Here is an 18,115-nt window from a genome sequence, read left to right as displayed (position 1 = left end):
GTGAACTTGAGTATAAATATACACATTTTCTGCCCCCATGTCTTGAATTTGTGATCATTCTGAATGCATTTTAATAGACTGAATCATGCAGTGAAAGAGCGCACTGTAAATGCGCACATGCACTAGACTTCACGTAATGCCTGCACTCTGTAGGTGTTTTGAATGTTTGTTTTTTTTGCGTTGTGAGAATATTGAGTAAAATAGCTCACCTGTCATGGTGTTACTTAACTATATCATGTTATGAATAAACTAAACATTCAGAATTTTTACCTCAGTGTGTTTCTTCTGAGTTGCTGTCAGCTGTCACGCTCATTTGTTCTGAAGTCTCGAGACAAACAGAGTGAGCCTCAGCGCGAGCTTGTATTCTGCTAATTTACTGCAATGCTCTCTGATGACACAGTAACTTACCGCGGGAAGAAAAAATCTTCAGTCATTAGGTCCGTCAGACTTATTTTAGCGGTAATGAGACCAAAAATAATTAAGACCCATCGAATCCGAATTTAAGACATTTTAAGACTTTTAAGCCCTTATATTAGGAAAACGTTATTTAAGACATTTTAAGACTTTTTAAGGACCCGCGGACACCCTGATGGAATACATGGATTTTAAATATTTGTGGAAAACAAAACAAAAAAAATTTATTATTATTATTATTTAAATTTATGGAATTCACATGGGTCATAATTAAGGTAAACCCCGCCACACTGGTGGGTAGTTTGCTGTAAAGCCCACCCCAATGTGAGATTTGCAAAGGATGCATCTATAGTGCACAGCACAGGGGGAGTTTATGAGAATGTATGTCCACTTTGAGTGTGTCATTTGGAACAGGGCAATAGGATGTGTGTAGTGTGTGATATGTGCCTTCACCTAAACCACTGAATGTTGGTGTGTGGCATAGACTCAAGAATATAATCCCATCTAGAGGCCCAGCGAATCAGTTTGTCCTCCTGCAAACACCAAACCAGCAGTTACACAGTAAATCCAAGAGCTCTGCAGAAATATTGATATAATAAATCACTTTACAGCAGGGGTCTACAATTTCTTACAGGCTAAAGGACCCCTTGGTTGATAGTGAGACAGAGCACGGACACTTACATATTGTATAACATTGATTGTTGCATTGTAGGCCTGGTCTATAACAACATGCATATAAACCCAAATTAACATATTTACATAGTTTGTTATGAGGTTTAGATTGCAAAGCATTTCAAATGCTAATTTTAAATGTAACGATAATTATATTTTCCATGCATCTAGCATGGGATGAACAATGATGCTTTTGCTTTGGATGAAGTTCATGTAATACTGTATTTTTCACAATTTTTTTTCACAAAATTGAATTATATTTATTAGACAATAATTGGCAGATAGTATACCCTGCAGGAAACCCCTGCTTTACAGAAAACATATGGCATGATACCAGTATGCCACCTTGTGGAAAAACATAGAACAATACTTCTCACTTTGAAATTAAGAGGAAGAGAGATGTAAATGATTTAAGTTTATATGAATATAAACTACTATTTTTAAAAAATGGAAGATACTTTAATTCAGTTCAGAGAAATATAAATTCACCCCAAAATGTAAATTCTGTCATTTACTCACCCTCAAGTTCCAATTTGTCTTTCGTTGATCTTCAGAACATAAATTAAGGCATTTTAAACATTAAAATGAAACGTTTTCAGGATAAATAACCAGTGGGCAAATATTGCAGACATTACGCTTAATAAATTGAGAGAAGCAGAAATCGTGATCACAATAAAAATATGATTCCTTGTGGAGCCCTATCTGAACAGAACCAGCACTGAATTGACTGAAGCTGACACTACTGTCTTTTAGAGCTGCTTTACAACAGAATCTGAACTGTCCCCACATTTGAGTTTCCATAATTGATTCTGCTATTTTCATGTTTATCACTGTGAAGCTGTTTTGACACAATCTGTATTGCATAAAGAGCTATAGAAGTAAAGGGGACTTGACTTTACATTTTTAATATTTTAACATTTTTGTGAATACATTGAAAGCCTAAGAAAACAACATTTTCAAGCTTTAAAAGGTTATAAAGACATCTTTAAAAAATCCATATGAATTGAAAGGTTAATCCAAATCTTCAGAAAAGACATCTCTTTCTAAAATGAACAGATTTAATTTAGCCTTTTATTCAACATATAACACACATACTGTACACAGAGCACATTAAATATGTTAAATGGAGGCCCAAACATGCCTGCTTGATGCATGAGAACAAAAATCGCTGGTTCTTACTTGTCAAGCACACACAACTGAGCTTACGTGCTCTATATTTGTGCGCTACTCAATGTTTACATGTGACCCTGGACCACAAAACCAGTCATAAGGGTCAGTTTTTTTAAATTGAGATTTATACATCTGAAATCTGAATAAATGAGCTTTCCATGATGTATGGTTTGTTAGGATAGGACAATATTTGGCCGAGATACAACTATTTGAAAGTCTGGAATCTGAGGGTGCAAAAAAATCTAAATATTGAGAAAATCGCCTTTAAAATTGTCCAAATGAAGTTCTTAGCAATGCGTATTACTAATCAAAAATTAGGTTTTGATATATTTACGGTAGGAAATTTACAAAATATCTTTATGGAACATGATCTTTACTTAATATCCTAACGATTTTTGGCATAAAAGAAAAATCAATAATTTTGACCCATACAATGTTTTTTTGGCTATTGCTACAAATATACCCCAGCGACTTAAGACTGGTTTTGTGCTCCAGGATCACATATGTGAATATTACAAAAACTAAATTAAAATCTAAAGTGATTGTTTCTGTTCAATAAACTTGGATTAAACTGCTTGATTTTCATGGATTACATTTACAATGTACTTTTTGAAGCTTGAAAACTTGATTGTCTAGACTTAAAAGAATAGATTAAAAAAGAAAAAAAAACAAATCACAGAAATGATTATGAGAGATTAATAAAAATATCTCCATTTCTGTTCCAAAGATGAACAAAAATCTAATGGGTTTGGAATGACATTCGGGTGAGTAAATGAGGACAGAATTTTCATTTGAAGATAAACTAACCCTTTAAGGCTGATATGGAAGTATCTTAATCACTAACCACAAACTTGACGGAGTAAGTGTAGGCAATCTTGACTTCTCCATTAAACTTGTTGTTCAGACTCATGGGAGGTCCTTTGCAGTCTGGTTTCTCCATGTTGGTGTGTTTATAGCTTTAAAAAGAAACAAGAAACAGTCCATATTTACATATTAAATCCAATATATGCTCAATTTGACAATTAAATATACTGTTGCTTTTTTTTATTAAATCTTAATCAGCTAAATGGCACCCTTCTCTGCTGCCTTATTATTGATTAGAATTGATTAAAGAGCCTCAAGTACCTTTTGGGCTCTAATTTAGCTGCAACCAGTCTGGCACCAGCAGCCTCGTTCTCCACCACGTGGTAGAAAATGGTGATGTCCACATGGTTGAAGATGTAGAAGGTGTCTTTGTCATTGAAGTCAGCCTGCATGAAAATGACCATTGCTTGAACAAGTTGCACTAAACAGAACACTCGTATGACCTTGAAAAGGCTGGTAAGTGTCACTCACACTGACTACGCAGGCATCTTTGGCCCGTCCCGTATCTGTGACATAGCAACCAATGGGGAACCCTGGATTACAGAACTTCTGATTGTCCTCCACATCGTAACACCAGGTCACCGGCATATTATCGACAATCCTGAGAGAGTCAAATAAGTGATGAGATGCTATGCTTCTTTGTAGTGCTGTGTTACAGTACAGAGAGAGACGGAGTGACTGCCTCACCAGTGGTGTTGGTAATTGAGGAGCATTCCCTTCTTGAGAAAGTCCAGCTTGGATTTTTCCTCTGTTTTTTCTGTGTTGTAAGATTTAAGACAGACACTCTGGCACTCCAAATTCTTCTTGAAGGAAAACTAGAAGAAAAACAAACAAACACAGAATAAAATGCTATACTAAAAAGAATAATAGAATGATTTTAGTGCAATGTATATGTCAATAAGGACAAAGTCAGAGCCGCATATGACAGAGGTTTTTATCCAAGGTGATACTGTGAACACATGGGAAATAGGCAATATTTCATTATTAAGGTGTTTTAGCATCATTTGCCTTTAATACAGCTTCAAACCTTCTTAAAATAGATTTATACAACTTTTGAATGTACAGATGAATGTTGTCTATCAGAACATCTGCCAGCTGTTTCAGAGATGTTTGAGGAGGCAATTTGCTTCTCACTCTTCTCTCCAAAACTGCCCAGTGTAGTCTGATGTAGTCTATTCAGGTGATTTGCCTGGCCTGGGCAGAGGTTGAAGTTCATCTTGCTTCAACTGTCCAGGTTATATGATCATGACCCATTTTCTTTTTTGACATGTGTGACCCTGGACCACAAAACCAGTCATAAGGGTAAATTTTTCGAAATTTAGATTTATACATCATCTGAAAGCTGAATACTTAAGCTTTCCACTGATGTATGGTTTGTTAGTATACAACTATTTGAAAATCTGGAATCTGAGGGTGCAAAAAAATCACAATACTGAGAAAATCACCTTTAAAGTTGTCCAAATTAAGTTCTCAGCAATGCATATTACTAATCAAAAAGTAAGTTTTAATATATTTACAGTAGGAAATTTACAAAATATCTTCATGGAACATGATCTTTACTTAATATCCTAATGATTTTTGGCATAAAAGAAAAATCAATAATTTTGACCCATACAATGTATTTTTGGCTATTGCTACAAATATACCCCAGCGACTTAAGACTGGTTTTGTGGTCCAGGGTCACATTTTAGCATTGGTTGTTTGTGATTAAAGTTTTATTATGGATGTTGGCTTTGTGAAGTTCTCTGTGGTTGGATTTTGAAACAGGGTCTCCAAAGTTAATACTGAGGTTTGCAGTCATTTTGCTGCAGTAGTTCTGTGTTGTTTGGACACAGTTCTACTTAGTGTTTGATGGTCCCTATCATTCACTTTCGCTGACTACTCTTCTTCACTGATGACTTTGTCTACAAAGACGTTTGTTCTTGAAACACCAAAGAATTATTTATGCTGCTGCTAAAGCTTCCATGATTTGTCCTTTTTGGAAGATAATCACAGCAATGGTTTGTTTGTTTTTTTCCCCACTGTAGTCTACACAAATTACATTAACCCCTTTAGTAATGGGTGTTCACATTATTTTGTCCAACCTCTTTATGTTGCACTCAAGGTATACATTATATCAGTTCATGCATTCCCAAGGGATTGAACCCATGGCCTTGGCATTGCTAGTGCTAAGCTCCGACCTACAAGAACGTTGTGTAATATACCTTATACGGGGATGGCTCAATTCTTTCTCCAAACAGCACCTGACCCAAGTTCTCAGATGGACGCTTCTCGGACTGATCGGCACAAAAATCAAACCTGAAAGAATAAAAATAATCAGAAATAATCAACTCCTTAATCAAAAAGCTCAGCAAAATAGCACTTATGAGTTCATATATGGATTTCTTGTTTATTAATTTATCAGATGACATGGCAGATTTTTTAAACTGAGTGACAAATATTGTCAATATCTGATCAGCCTATTCTTTATACAGCTGACTACTGGGTGTGTGTGTGTGGGGGCATTAAAAGTATGCACAGGTTTACAAATAATTTAACTGTTAATTTAATTTAACCTCTAGAAACCTTGATTTCAGAACTTAAAGTTCACCCAAAAATGACAATTATTTCTTCTGTGGAACATAAAATAATATATTTCAAGAAATGTCTTAACAGGATTCCTTTTTGCATACAGTGGAAGTCGATGGTAACCAAAACCATTTGGTTACCCACATTTTTCAAAGTATCTTCTTTTGTGTTCTGCTAAAGAAAGAAATGCATACAGGTTAAGAACAACATAAGGGTGAGTAAATTGGATGAACTATCCCTTTAATTGTAATATATATGGTGAGCAGAAAACCTTTGATAAATGGCTGGAAGCTCAGGAGTCACCAATTAAAGCAAGCTCTGAAGAACAAGGAACCGGTAGAAGACACAAAGAGTTAAAAGATATGAGCAAAATAAACCCCTTAAAGATGATACAAGACCCTGATAATGTTGTAGGGGTTGATTTTGTGATAATGACTAACTGACAGTACATTATTCTTTAAAGGTCACATATTATACACCTTTCTGGAGTTTTATTTTAGGTTTTGATGTCCTTAAGAATATATATTTGCGGTATAAGTACCAAAAACCATCTAAATATATTTTTACAGCTCCTTTCTAAATATTATCAAAATTCGAATTATATTCGAATTTAAAAGGCATAATTTCAGTTAGGGGAAAAAAAGCTTTTGCCTTCTCTCCTGAGGCCACAAGAGGGTGCATCGCACAAAATATTATGCACGTTTCTTCAAAGCGTAATAAAATAACACGACTATCTTTGGAAAAAAAAGTGCATTATGTTTAAAATAATGTTTATAAATCATATATAATTAATAAAGTTGCTTAAACAATTAGAAAAAAAAAACAGCACCATGCATGGATGTATAGTTTAATACAAAGGACCGAAAACCAATCACAAAGAGAAGGCTACTTTCTTCATTTAAAAACATGATACAGTGGGATGGGGAAAAACCGCCATTGTTGTTTTCTGAGTGACGCACGGCCAGGCCAACCACAGGTAACTAGGTCATGTTTGCTGTAGCCTGCTAAGGCAAATAGAAAAATAGAAACACCTGTAAATAGAAACACCTGTAAAGATGGCCACTGCTGAGGGAAATGTTTTCCGGCCTTACATGTTTGAGCCAGACTCAGACCCCGAATCGGCAACAACCAACCACCTCATCAAATGCGCTTACAATAGGATGTTTCAGAATGGTAATTAATTTTTTTTTTTTTTTTCCAAAAACCGAATGCAGTAATCTACGTAACTATTGCTTTCCTACTGATACCAATATATGAATGAACAACGTAGCAGCGCCGCATCTAGTGGGTTTAACTGGATAGGCTAACAATAGCATTCAAATGCAATCAATGACACATACATTGTCATCGCATCTCGTGTGCCACTGATAAGGTAGTCTCAGCCGTCACGCCCACGGACCATTGGCTAAACGTCTGATGCATATGGGACACAAAAGTGGAAACACTTCAGGAGTGTCAAAGTCGTCATCGGATTGGTTGAATTCTACAGGATTTCCGGGAGACGTGTGTCGCGTTCTTTAACGTTCCATCTGGAAACAAAGATTTCAAAGATGCCGACTTGTAAATAGAAACACCTGTAATGATGGCCACTGCTGAGGGAAATGTTTTCCGGCCTTACATGTTTGAGCCAGACTCAGACCCCGAATCGGCAACAACCAACCACCTCATCAAATGCGCTTACAATAGGATGTTTCAGAATGGTAATTAATTTTTTTTTTTTTTTTTGTAGTTTCCTGACATCCATCGACTGAACAGCGTTTTCTTGACATGTTTCCGAGTTGTTGTTGCTCAGCGATGTTGTCTGGGGGTTTGGCAAAGGAGGGTGGGACGATGGGCAGTGCTCGGGGTGGTGACTGAAGGCGGTGACTGTGTAGTTCTGACGTCACCTTTTTACGGAAGTCACAACGGCTCGTGAAAAGGCACAACTACTTTATGCAGGCTGTGTGCTTTTGTCTGTGGATTGACTGTTTTGAAACTTATATGGTAGTTACATAGCCCTTAGACCTCAGTTATCATGAAAAAAGCCAGGAAATTTCAGTTTTGACAATATGGGACCTTTAAATAATACATTTATCTATTTGTTTTTACACCTACAGCTAATCCAAGGCATTATTGTTTTATTAAATACCAGAGACCAGAAGACTACTGCCTAGCCAAGTTTCCTTGAGCAAAACATTTTTATATTTGTTGTTTGTTTTTGCTGTTTTGCTTGTATTAAAAGAAAGCTGCCATAGGGGTACTCGTGTTAATTCAGACAGAACACCCTCAGGAGCTTGAGCACAGTAAGTGCAAGGCAGATTAATAAAGCATATGTTATATTGAATGTCTTGTGAGGAAGAGTAAGACATTCCTGCCTCCATTCGATCATACAGCGGGTGGTGTGACTGAAAGGCCTCTGTGTTAACATAACGGCACTCCCTCCTCCTCCTAAGTCTCTACATTCAAACTTTCCTCCCCTTCCTCTCCACCGTCTCTCTAGTGCAGTGTTTCTCAACCCTGGTCCTGGGCGCCCCCCAGTACTGCACATTTTGTGTGTCTCCCTAATCAAACACACCTAATTCAACTCATTAGCTCATTAAAAGAAACTCCAGGACCTGAAATGGGTGTCAGATAAGGGAGACATACAAAATGTGCAGTGTTGGGGGGGCGCTCAGGACCAGGGTTGAGAAACACTGCTCTAGTGTATCGGCGACACCCTCGCTACATCAAGGTTATTTTCGTAAACTAAGACTAAAACGATTGAAGAAAAAACAATTTTGTAAACTGAAATAAAATAAAAACGTCAAAATAATTGAAAAACTAAAACTAAACTAAAAACAGTTATTGAAAAACTAACTGAAATAAAATATTTATCAAAAATAAATAATCGTTTTCGTAATCATTACGTTCTCACCCCTTGGCGGAAAAATATACGAGCTGTGTGGAGGTTTAGGGAAATAGCCTGTAATGTCGCATCACGCACATGGGGTTATCTGACGGAGAGACGCAAAGCAGTTTAAAGCCTGCACGGGTCCTGTTTGGTAAACGTGCACCAGCAGTACTTAACAGAACACCCGACCCATTATCTGACAGCAGCACTAATTTAATTCTGTACCAGACCAGAACCGTTTGACAAAGACCGCGAGTCGCGACCCGAACCGCACTCGCATTAAATCTATTACATCAGGTAAGCAAGATTATTTATTTTATCATGTAACACAAGCAATCAAACCAACATTAGGCATTCTTCTTAGTTGGTGCTTTGAAGAAAAACAGACATGCAGCACAACATGATAATTAACAGAAAAAAAAGATGAACGTGCATCCTTTCTGAAAACAACACAAAACTTTTGCCTAGCATCTTGATCTTGTGATCACTCTGTCAGGCTTTTGAACAAATGTGCATCATACACACGCTTATAATTCTTCATAAATGAAAAGAACATTCAAATATAAGCCTTTACTGTTAAATGCGATTGCCGTTATTATTGAATTTCATTAGTCCTAGTTTTGAATGATGCATGGCTGTTCATGGAAAAGTGAGCAAGACACCACAGTTACAATATCATGTTTATGGTTAAATAAGAAAAGACATATAACCAAATCAGCATAGGCGGAGCGTGTGGCCACGGGGACTTGGGGCAAAAATGGCACTAAATTGGACAAAAATGCCCCTGCACAAATAAATTAAATCTATTACGTCTGTTGCTAACAAAGTGAACATGAATAGACAGTGTCGATTGCGGCATTAAACTAAGATCTGCTCATGTTGCACCGGATTTCATTTTAGGCGTTTTTACAGTGTTGCGCATTTGAACCATGAGTTTAGGAATGCAATGGCCAATCAGAAGCATCCAGATGAGTCATCGTTTAAACAGATCAGTTTTGTTGAGTGCGCGCGCGTTCGCTGACTGAATTCCGGGCTCTTGCGAATTCTCATCATAAACAACAAAGCGCAGATGGACGTACAATGTAAGTAAGAGATTCATTTCATAGTGTATACAGCTTCAGTGATTATAACGATAGTTTTGTTTTTTTGAGATTGCTTAAACTCAATGTTAGTGATAATGTCACTTTCTATATATAATTTATTCGCTGTTTGAATAACCGTGGAAAGGAAACGTTATATAATTATCAATTTCTAACGTTTTTATTAAATTATAAATTGTATTTAATCTCGTTAAATACAAATTTAGTCCCATTAAACATTTTTTTAGCCTACATAACACCCATGTCTGGTTCTTGCTTAAAAAGACGGGTTTATGATGTTTAATACATTTGGCTGCTTTTAGCCTTACCCTGGAGTTGGTTCACCCTCCGCCTATGCAAATCAGGCTACATTTATTTTCATACTAAATATCTCAACACACATCATTGGATATGACATTAAGCGCGACTTGTGTAGATTAATTTAGTAAAAAAAAAAAAGGCTTGCCTGCTTTCTTTGGCGTATATTTGTATACTTATACTATCTAAGCAATCTCAGCATGCGTTAATTTTGTGTCGCTATATATTTGCCTCACTAAAGGTTAAATTATGCCTAAGTCTTTCTTTGGCCTGCGCTCTGGAAGTGCTAAACTTTAATTAAAACTGAAATTAAACCATATAAAAACTAAATAAAAATGCGTTCACAAAATAAAAACTAAACTAAAACTAACAAAAATATGAATTAAACTAATAAAAACTCAACTGAATTTTATAGCAAATTTGAAAACGATATTAAAATAAAACTAATTTAAAAATTCAAAACTATAGTAACCTTGCGCTACATTTCATTCTCTTCAGTTTTTCCCTCAAAGAGTTACTAAAGCAAAACCTGTGAGTACTAACAGGTTAACCATACAAAAAGCATAGCAAATCTTGAGCAAACCATGTTAAAAATGCAATTTCTTCAGTGTTATCCATTACAGTGTTGATATCTAAAATCTATATATCTATAACTAAAACAATTAGGCCTAAAAGTTTGTTTTTTTTCTAATTGAAATGACGCTGAAACAAAATTAATTACATATTTATACTAGAAAAGCTCAAAATTTAAAAAAAAAGAAAAAGAAAGGAACATTGATTTGGGTAATAAATGAAATAAAATAAGGGTTACACTTTATTTTAAGGTGCCCTTGTTACTGTGTAATTATACATATAAGTACTGAGTAATATTAATTAACTACATGTACTTACTATATGGTTAGGATTTGGGTTTGGCTTAGGGTTACTTGCATGTAATTATGCATAATTAATTGTTATTCTAATAGTAAGTACATGTAACGTGTAACAAGGACACCTTAAAATAAAGTGTAACCAAAATAAGTTTAATCGAAGTACTAAAATTACTAAAACAGCAATAAAAATAAAGCCAAATAGAAATCTTTTTAAGAAACTAATAAAAATGACAAAGGCATAACAAAATTACTAAAACTAAAAGCTATAACTAATAAATACTATAACATACAGGATAATTCATACTCACGCTGTGTATTCATAGGGCAAAACAGACTCCACAGAATCCAGCCTGTTCACAAACAGCTCAATGGTTGACTGTCAAAAAGAGTAGCATCAAAGGTTATGGCAATTTTGAAATGTCCACAGTAATTCCTTCCTTCTTTTTTTTTTTTTTTTAAAGTGTCACTCAAGTTTATATTATTTACTTCCATATAAACTTTTCTGACATGCAATTACTCATGTGAGGGCATCTTTACAGAACACATCTTTATCTTCACTTGTTAACGGAGTATTATGACCCACCCCCACATGAGGATATGGAAATAGAGGAAACGCATCACACCTGTTGAACCAGTTTACATGTGTGCATGTGTCACCAACAACCTGCTATTCCCTCATGTATAGAGACACACAGATCATATTAGAAAAACACATGATTACATTACACAATTCAAAAATATTATAAAGAAAATGACGTCATGACAGAATTTATAACTAGTCAATGGGATTTATCCAATTCATTCGTGAACCACATTTCTTCATAAACATGTGAAGGTACTTATAAATACTAATTGTTGTGCGCTCACGCTGCTTTATCTTGGTAAAATTAAGTAACGAATACAGTATTTTCATTTTTAAGGGAACTCTCTCTTTACAGTCAAAGTTCAGTTTGAGACACATGGGAATTGATCGAATCTCTTCACTTGCAGGTTCACAGACCAGTCGACTACGAAAGTCAGCTTTATGGCACTACAAAGTTTTTGAAAGAGACGAAATTAGCATGTCTAGCTGTTATCTTTATCAAGGCAACAGCGTTTCCACAACTGACACCCAGCAATAGCATTTCGAGCTAGCATCACGCAGCATAGAGACCTCACTGCAGAGAAACACGGCACATCTTATACATTTGAATGAAAATCACTTATTACGCGTATTAATATGAATATTTACCTTGCAGTCTGGTACGTCGCTGTTTTTTTCGCTCTCTTCTTTCTCACAGAAGCTAACAGGGGCCAAACCAGGAAGATAGAAACTCAACGCTTCCCGCAACGACCCGCACAGAAAAATCAACACAAATACAACACGGACACGGTGGAACACGGCCATTTTGCCTCGACCGACTAGTTAAGGATTCGGTAGATATATTTACATGCGTGAAATGTAGATATGCGTGTCAGAATTCAGACATTGGTGATATCCAAGCACTAGCGCTAGCGAAGCTGCTGCCTGCGTAGCAGCATCCGATTCCTCAGACACGTCATCCGTCACGAACAGCATGATGGGATAGTGGAGGACTCCAATGCGGAAGACAATGAAACCATTATACACAAATCTTGAAAATTATGCCCTTTCTAAATTTGAATATCTCATGCAGCAACTATTTTAAATAGAACCAATATTTTGATAAAACCATTTGCATATTTACTACTAATGAAACCTAAAATAGATTTTTTTAAGAAATGTCTTATTTATACATAGTAGTGACATAATAAAACAATATCCTGTGTCTAATAATTTTTTTTATAGTTTTATAATACAGATACCACTTTAGAGCAACAAGGTTGATACACAAAACCACCTTTTCTTCTTGAATCATATTTTAATAAAACAAGGAATCACTGAGAACAAGAGTGCCGAGACTGATCACAAATGTTTTAAAACTGAAAAACAAGGGGAACAGAAGTTAGATGCACATAATACAGTCATTTTAATATACATCTTCAGTACCCATTGTATATCCCACAAACATTCAGCAACGTTGCAAAAATCTTCTCTAAAACAAATTTAAATGACAAAGTTCTTATGCAGTACATAGTTATCACACTTCTGATTCAAAGTTCAAGGGTTGTGAAATCTTAGACAGCATCTCCACAGGCTAGTATGTCCAGTCTCTATGGTTCTTCTGAGGTTTAGGGCAGCAATCCTCCATCCGCACTGACTTAAACAGTTTCAGTGTGTGAAAATAATCGAGATGACCGTGATCTGAGATCAGTACTTTCAGACTGTACTCACTGAGCACAATCAGGAGACGCACAGTTCTGCTGGTGTGCTGAGCTGTTGGGCTGCAGAGGCTGAATCAGTCTTTTCCTGTCCACTGGACAGGCTGGAAGCCATTTTCTTTTTAAAGAGACGTAAACTCAGTTGCACAAGTTCATTGTCCACCACTGGAGCGCTGGTGTAGATCTGCTTGGTTGTGCCCTACATGAGGAGGAATACAGAAGCATTAAACCAAATACTGGATCATGTACACCTAAGCTAATTTAAACCAAAGGAGTACGAAAAAAAATACTTAGATGAAAGTGAAAGTGAAGTGTGGCAATTGTAGTGTCCCATACTCGGAATTTGTGCTCTGCATTTAACCCATCCAAGTGCACACACACAGCAGAGAGTAATGAACACATACATACACACACACCCCGTGAACACACACCCGGAGCAGTGGGTTGTCATTTTTGCTGCGGCGGCCAGGGAGCAGTCGGGGGTTTAGTGCCTTGCTCAAGGGCACCTCAGTCGTGGTATTGAAGGTGGAAAAGGGTGCTGTACATTCACTCCTTCCACCTACAATCCCTGCCAATACAGAGACTCGAACCCGCAACCTTCGGGTTACAAGTTTTTAAGAAATCAATACTTGAAGGGATAGTTCACCCAAAAATGAAAATTACCCCATGATTTACTCACCCTCAAGCCATCCTAGGTGTAGATGACATTCTTCTTTCAGATGAACACAATCGGAGTTATATTAAATTATGTTGTACGCACGTTCACTAGAGAGTGGCATCCAGCGGATGGCAGATGACGTAGGACGTAGGCATAGCATAAGCTCCGGTGAGAATATGCTAGTCTTGCGAGAAACATGTTTTGTTTACAGCAAAGTAAAACCAGTGTCCTCTTGGCTTATATCGAAATCCTCTGACATTTTTCTTTACAAATCCTCGTTTTGTACTACCAATTCGTGACCGGTGTTTTGTTTCGCTCTCTCCTCTGCGCTTCCACATTCGTCACCGCGTTTGCCTACGTCCTTCGTCATCCGCTGGATGCCACTCTCTCATGAACGTGTGTACGACAGTTAGCGGCAGCTAGAGATTAAGGTTTATAAAGTTGTAAATATGGATATTTTTCTTACACAAATGCATTGCGTCGCTTCAGAAGGCCTTTATTAACCCCGCGGAGTCGTGTGGACTTCTTTTATAATGGATGGGTGCCATTTTTTGGGCTACCATCCACTCCCATTATAAAGCTTGGAAGAGCCAGGATGTTTTTTTAAAGGGGTCCTATTATGCTCTTTTACAAAGTCTTGATTTTGTTTTGGGGGTGTACTAGAACAGGCTCATATATATATATATATATATATTTTTTTTTTTTTAAAGAGTAAAAATCTGGAACAAAAAATTGGATTAAAAGTTTGTTTTGCTATATTAATGTAAAAAATGGACATACTCAAACCGAGTATTGAACAAACTCAAAATGCTAAAACTAAAAACATTCTTGCGCAAATATAGTTCACAATTCTTTAGAAAGAAGTATTATTTTTCATATTTATATTAACTATATTGTATCAATATTTTATTTTTTTAAAATAGATATCACTATTTTCCCACCATGATTCTGAAAAAAAAAAACAGACAGCTAAACAAAATAACATGTAATTTACTAGAGTTTCTAGTAAAAATTGCAGCAGTCTATTTATAGAATACAATATTCAACAAACTGATAAAAAAAAGTTAAACAAATGATTTATAGCTCATAACTTCATGACTTGCTCATAAAGACTTCACTTGTTTCATTCCTGAATGAATCAACATTTTTTTAACAAATCTAATTTTAAGTCACTTGTCTCCATCTGCTGGCATTACGTTGTAATTGATACAATCTTTATTTGAAGCATTGTCACTTTCAAAAAGGTGACTTGTTCTATTTTGATCACTTCTGTAGACAGCAGTGTTTATATCTGAACTATAAATTTTTATTCCAGTACTTCTGTGATTATTTGAATGTTTGTAACACAGAAATGACGATACAAAAGACTTTGTAAAGATGTTTCATATAAATGCTCTCTCTGGTCAGCGGCAGCGCAAACGCAGATTTGAATGTCACCGTGTGATTAAAGCTTTAATAGACATATAGTTGAATCATTATCATTTACGAACAAGATTGTGTGGGTGATAGAATCTGTTTGCGATCTGGCTATTTATTTAAATATCCAACAATATACGACAGTAAACATAAGACGCAACAATATATGGTTTTAGCTGTGTTCTTCAAGCCATCTTTGGTATTTTCGTAATAATAAAGTATACTTATAATCCAATGCTAATTGACATAGCCTTTATTACCATATAGAATATATTATTTGCCTCATTCTGTGACAAAAACTGCACATCAGATCACAGAAGTTATTTCAAACACTCGACTTATGTTGTGGAGTAAAATCATGTTATTAAATGTTCTCTTTTGTTGGACTTTTACGTAAGGTCGTAACGCTTCTCTTTTGAAGTTGTTTGGGGCGTGCCGCGTGTCACTTTTTAATTGCACGTTAGTTACAGTGCTTGCAGAGATCGAGGAGCTTTTACTTCTGCGATTGTATATATTTAATTAAAAAAATCAAACTGCCTAATATTTTGAGCGCAAATTGTAATAAAAAATACATTAATCTTCAGCATGACGCGGGCCACAAAATTAATGCAGACGGGCCGGATATGGCCAGCGGGTCGCCTGTTGAATACCCCCGCACTAAACTGACCAAAAGTAATAGTAAAGACTTTAACAAAAAAATCTATTTTAAATAAATGCAGTTCTTTTGAACTTTCTATTCATCAAAAAAAAAAAAAAAAAAAGCCTAATGAGTTGAATTTACAATTTACACAATTATATGAAGCAGCACAACTGGTTTCAGCATTGATGATAAGAAGAAATGTTTCTTGAGCAGCAAATCGGCATATTAGAATGATTTCTGAAGGATCATGTGACACTGAAGACTGGAGTAACGATGCTGAAAATTCAGCTTTGCATCACAGGAATAAATTAGATTTTACAGTTTAAATTTAAACTATTTCAATTTATTTTAAATTGTAATATTTCACAATATTACTGTTTTACTGTATTTGAGTAAATAATTGCAGCCCTAGTGAGCATAAAAGATTTATTTTAAATCTTACCAACCACAAACTTTTTAACTACGATGCATATATATATATATATATATATATATGGTATAATTTGTGGTGTAGTTTCATCACATTAAATTTACACTAAAAGTTAGGGTTAACACGTTCCAGAATAGAGCTCAATTAATACTGTTTCGGAAAGCCCAGGTTATACAAAATAAGTGCCTGTGATTAAAGACCATAAGAGCACCTTGTCATTTTTCAGGAGCTGTCTACGTATGGCAATGTCTCTGCGAGCACACAGTGCCTTGCAGCAAGGACCCTGGCTCCTCAGTAGGTTGGCCCTCTCCATTCTTCTGTTGTATGCAGCCATGTTCAGAGCACCCAGATCATGCTCTAAGAGTTTATCAGCATCTATGGATACATATAAGATTAAAGTCACTCATTTAAATAGCCATGTTTGTATAACTACACTGATTACCACAAAAATTATTTTCTGAGGTAACTGATACATATGTAGAGCCTAATTTGAAACAAAAATTTGCCCAAAATATTGCTGAAAATGTTCTCACCCTCAGGCCATTCAAGATGTAGATCAAATAGTTTCTTCGTGAAAACAGATTTAGAGAAATTTAGCAAAAAAAAAAAAAAATTAACAATGGATCCTCTGCAGTGAATGGGTGCCATCAGAATGAGAGTCAAACCAGCTGATAAAAACCAAGCGGCAACCTTCCGGTCTCTCTCTTGAAACAAACACGGAAGTGACTTCAACTGCAATTCATCAACTGGCCACTAGAGGCTGGCTCCAAAAGAGTCAATCCCATAGAATGCTCTTCAGAAACCTACGGGTGACATCACGGACACTACGTCCATGTTTTTATACAGTCTATGATTAAAACACAATCCACACGACTCCAGTCCATCAATTAACATCTTGTGAAGTGTGTTTTTGTAAGAAACAAATCCATTATTAAGATTTTACTTCAAACCATTGTGTTAGGCTAAAATATGAGTCCTTAATCCATGATGACGCTTCCTCCAGTGAAAAAGCCCATCCCCTGTTGTCCTCTCACACCAAAATATTTGTTTGGAACCGTTTTGGCTTGTAAACGGTGCTTGATCTATGCAAATTTCTCTCCTGATTCAGACGAGACAATATATTCACTGGAGAACGCAGTATTATAGATAGAGGACTCGTATTTTAGCCAGAAGCAGGATTTTGGAGTTGAAATGTCTTAAAGGGGTCATATGACGTTGCTAAAAAGAACATTATTTGGTGTATTTGGTGTAATGCAATGTGTTTATGCAGTTTAAGGTTAAAAAAACACATTATTTTCCACAATGTACATTATTGTTTCTCCTCTATGCCCCGCCTTTCTGAAACACATTGATTTTTACAAAGCTCATCGGTCTGAAAAGCGAGGTGTGCTCTGATTGGCCAGCTATCCAGTGCGTTGTGATTGGCCGAATACCTCAAGTGTGTGACAGAAATTTTACGCACCATACCATATTGTGATGCCGTGTCCCGGCGCGACGAGACAAAACCAGTAAAACCCATTATAAACGAGGCATTTGTTGCATCCAGTGGGGATGCCCCACTTTATAGAAACAGACATCAGTTGTATGTTGTGTATAGCACTGTAGGCTACTCTCCCAGGAAACAGTCCTTGTCCTCCATAAAATGCGCTGCACACATCTGAATATTTGGGTTGAACTGTTCCGGAACAGTGTTGTAAATATAACTTAACCACTGATTTCTAGTCGTTTCCTCTTTTGGAAGGCCAAACAAAGCAAATTTTCGCTTTTGCAACGAAACACCAGGGGCGGAGCCAGACATCATAAACATTCGGGGCTTAGCCCAAATGTAGTTGCCAGACATGAGGTCTATATTTTGAAGAATATTT

At 36.2% G+C, this 18,115-nt stretch overlaps 2 protein-coding genes across 2 annotated transcripts in view; both read right to left on the bottom strand.

Moving 5' to 3' along the window:
• Positions 1-12,386, bottom strand: part of LOC107705039 (transmembrane 9 superfamily member 2) — a 28,475-nt gene extending 16,089 nt beyond the window's left edge. The window contains exons 1-8 of the mRNA XM_016508155.1: positions 12,058-12,386; positions 11,135-11,202; positions 5,325-5,418; positions 3,808-3,935; positions 3,592-3,721; positions 3,382-3,506; positions 3,101-3,212; positions 868-947 (exon numbers count right to left, since the gene is read on the bottom strand). Of these exons, the coding sequence (XP_016363641.1) occupies positions 868-947; positions 3,101-3,212; positions 3,382-3,506; positions 3,592-3,721; positions 3,808-3,935; positions 5,325-5,418; positions 11,135-11,202; positions 12,058-12,213 (893 nt within the window). The 5' untranslated portion in view covers positions 12,214-12,386. The remainder of the gene's footprint in view (positions 1-867; positions 948-3,100; positions 3,213-3,381; positions 3,507-3,591; positions 3,722-3,807; positions 3,936-5,324; positions 5,419-11,134; positions 11,203-12,057) is intronic.
• Positions 12,387-13,039: 653 nt separating this feature from the next.
• The window catches only part of LOC107705029 (zinc finger CCCH domain-containing protein 13-like), a 43,037-nt gene continuing 37,961 nt past the window's right edge, over positions 13,040-18,115 (bottom strand). Inside the window, exons 20-21 of the mRNA XM_016508143.1 lie at positions 16,462-16,625; positions 13,040-13,305 (exon numbers count right to left, since the gene is read on the bottom strand). Of these exons, the coding sequence (XP_016363629.1) occupies positions 13,129-13,305; positions 16,462-16,625 (341 nt within the window). The 3' untranslated portion in view covers positions 13,040-13,128. The remainder of the gene's footprint in view (positions 13,306-16,461; positions 16,626-18,115) is intronic.

The sequence above is a fragment of the Sinocyclocheilus anshuiensis genome, unplaced genomic scaffold (genome assembly GCF_001515605.1).
Source record: "Sinocyclocheilus anshuiensis isolate Anshui unplaced genomic scaffold, SAMN03320099.WGS_v1.1 scaffold2533, whole genome shotgun sequence".
Taxonomy (NCBI): Eukaryota; Metazoa; Chordata; class Actinopteri; order Cypriniformes; family Cyprinidae; genus Sinocyclocheilus; species Sinocyclocheilus anshuiensis.
The sequence above is the reverse complement of the archived record's forward strand: the minus strand, read 5'-3'. Positions and strand labels throughout refer to the sequence as shown.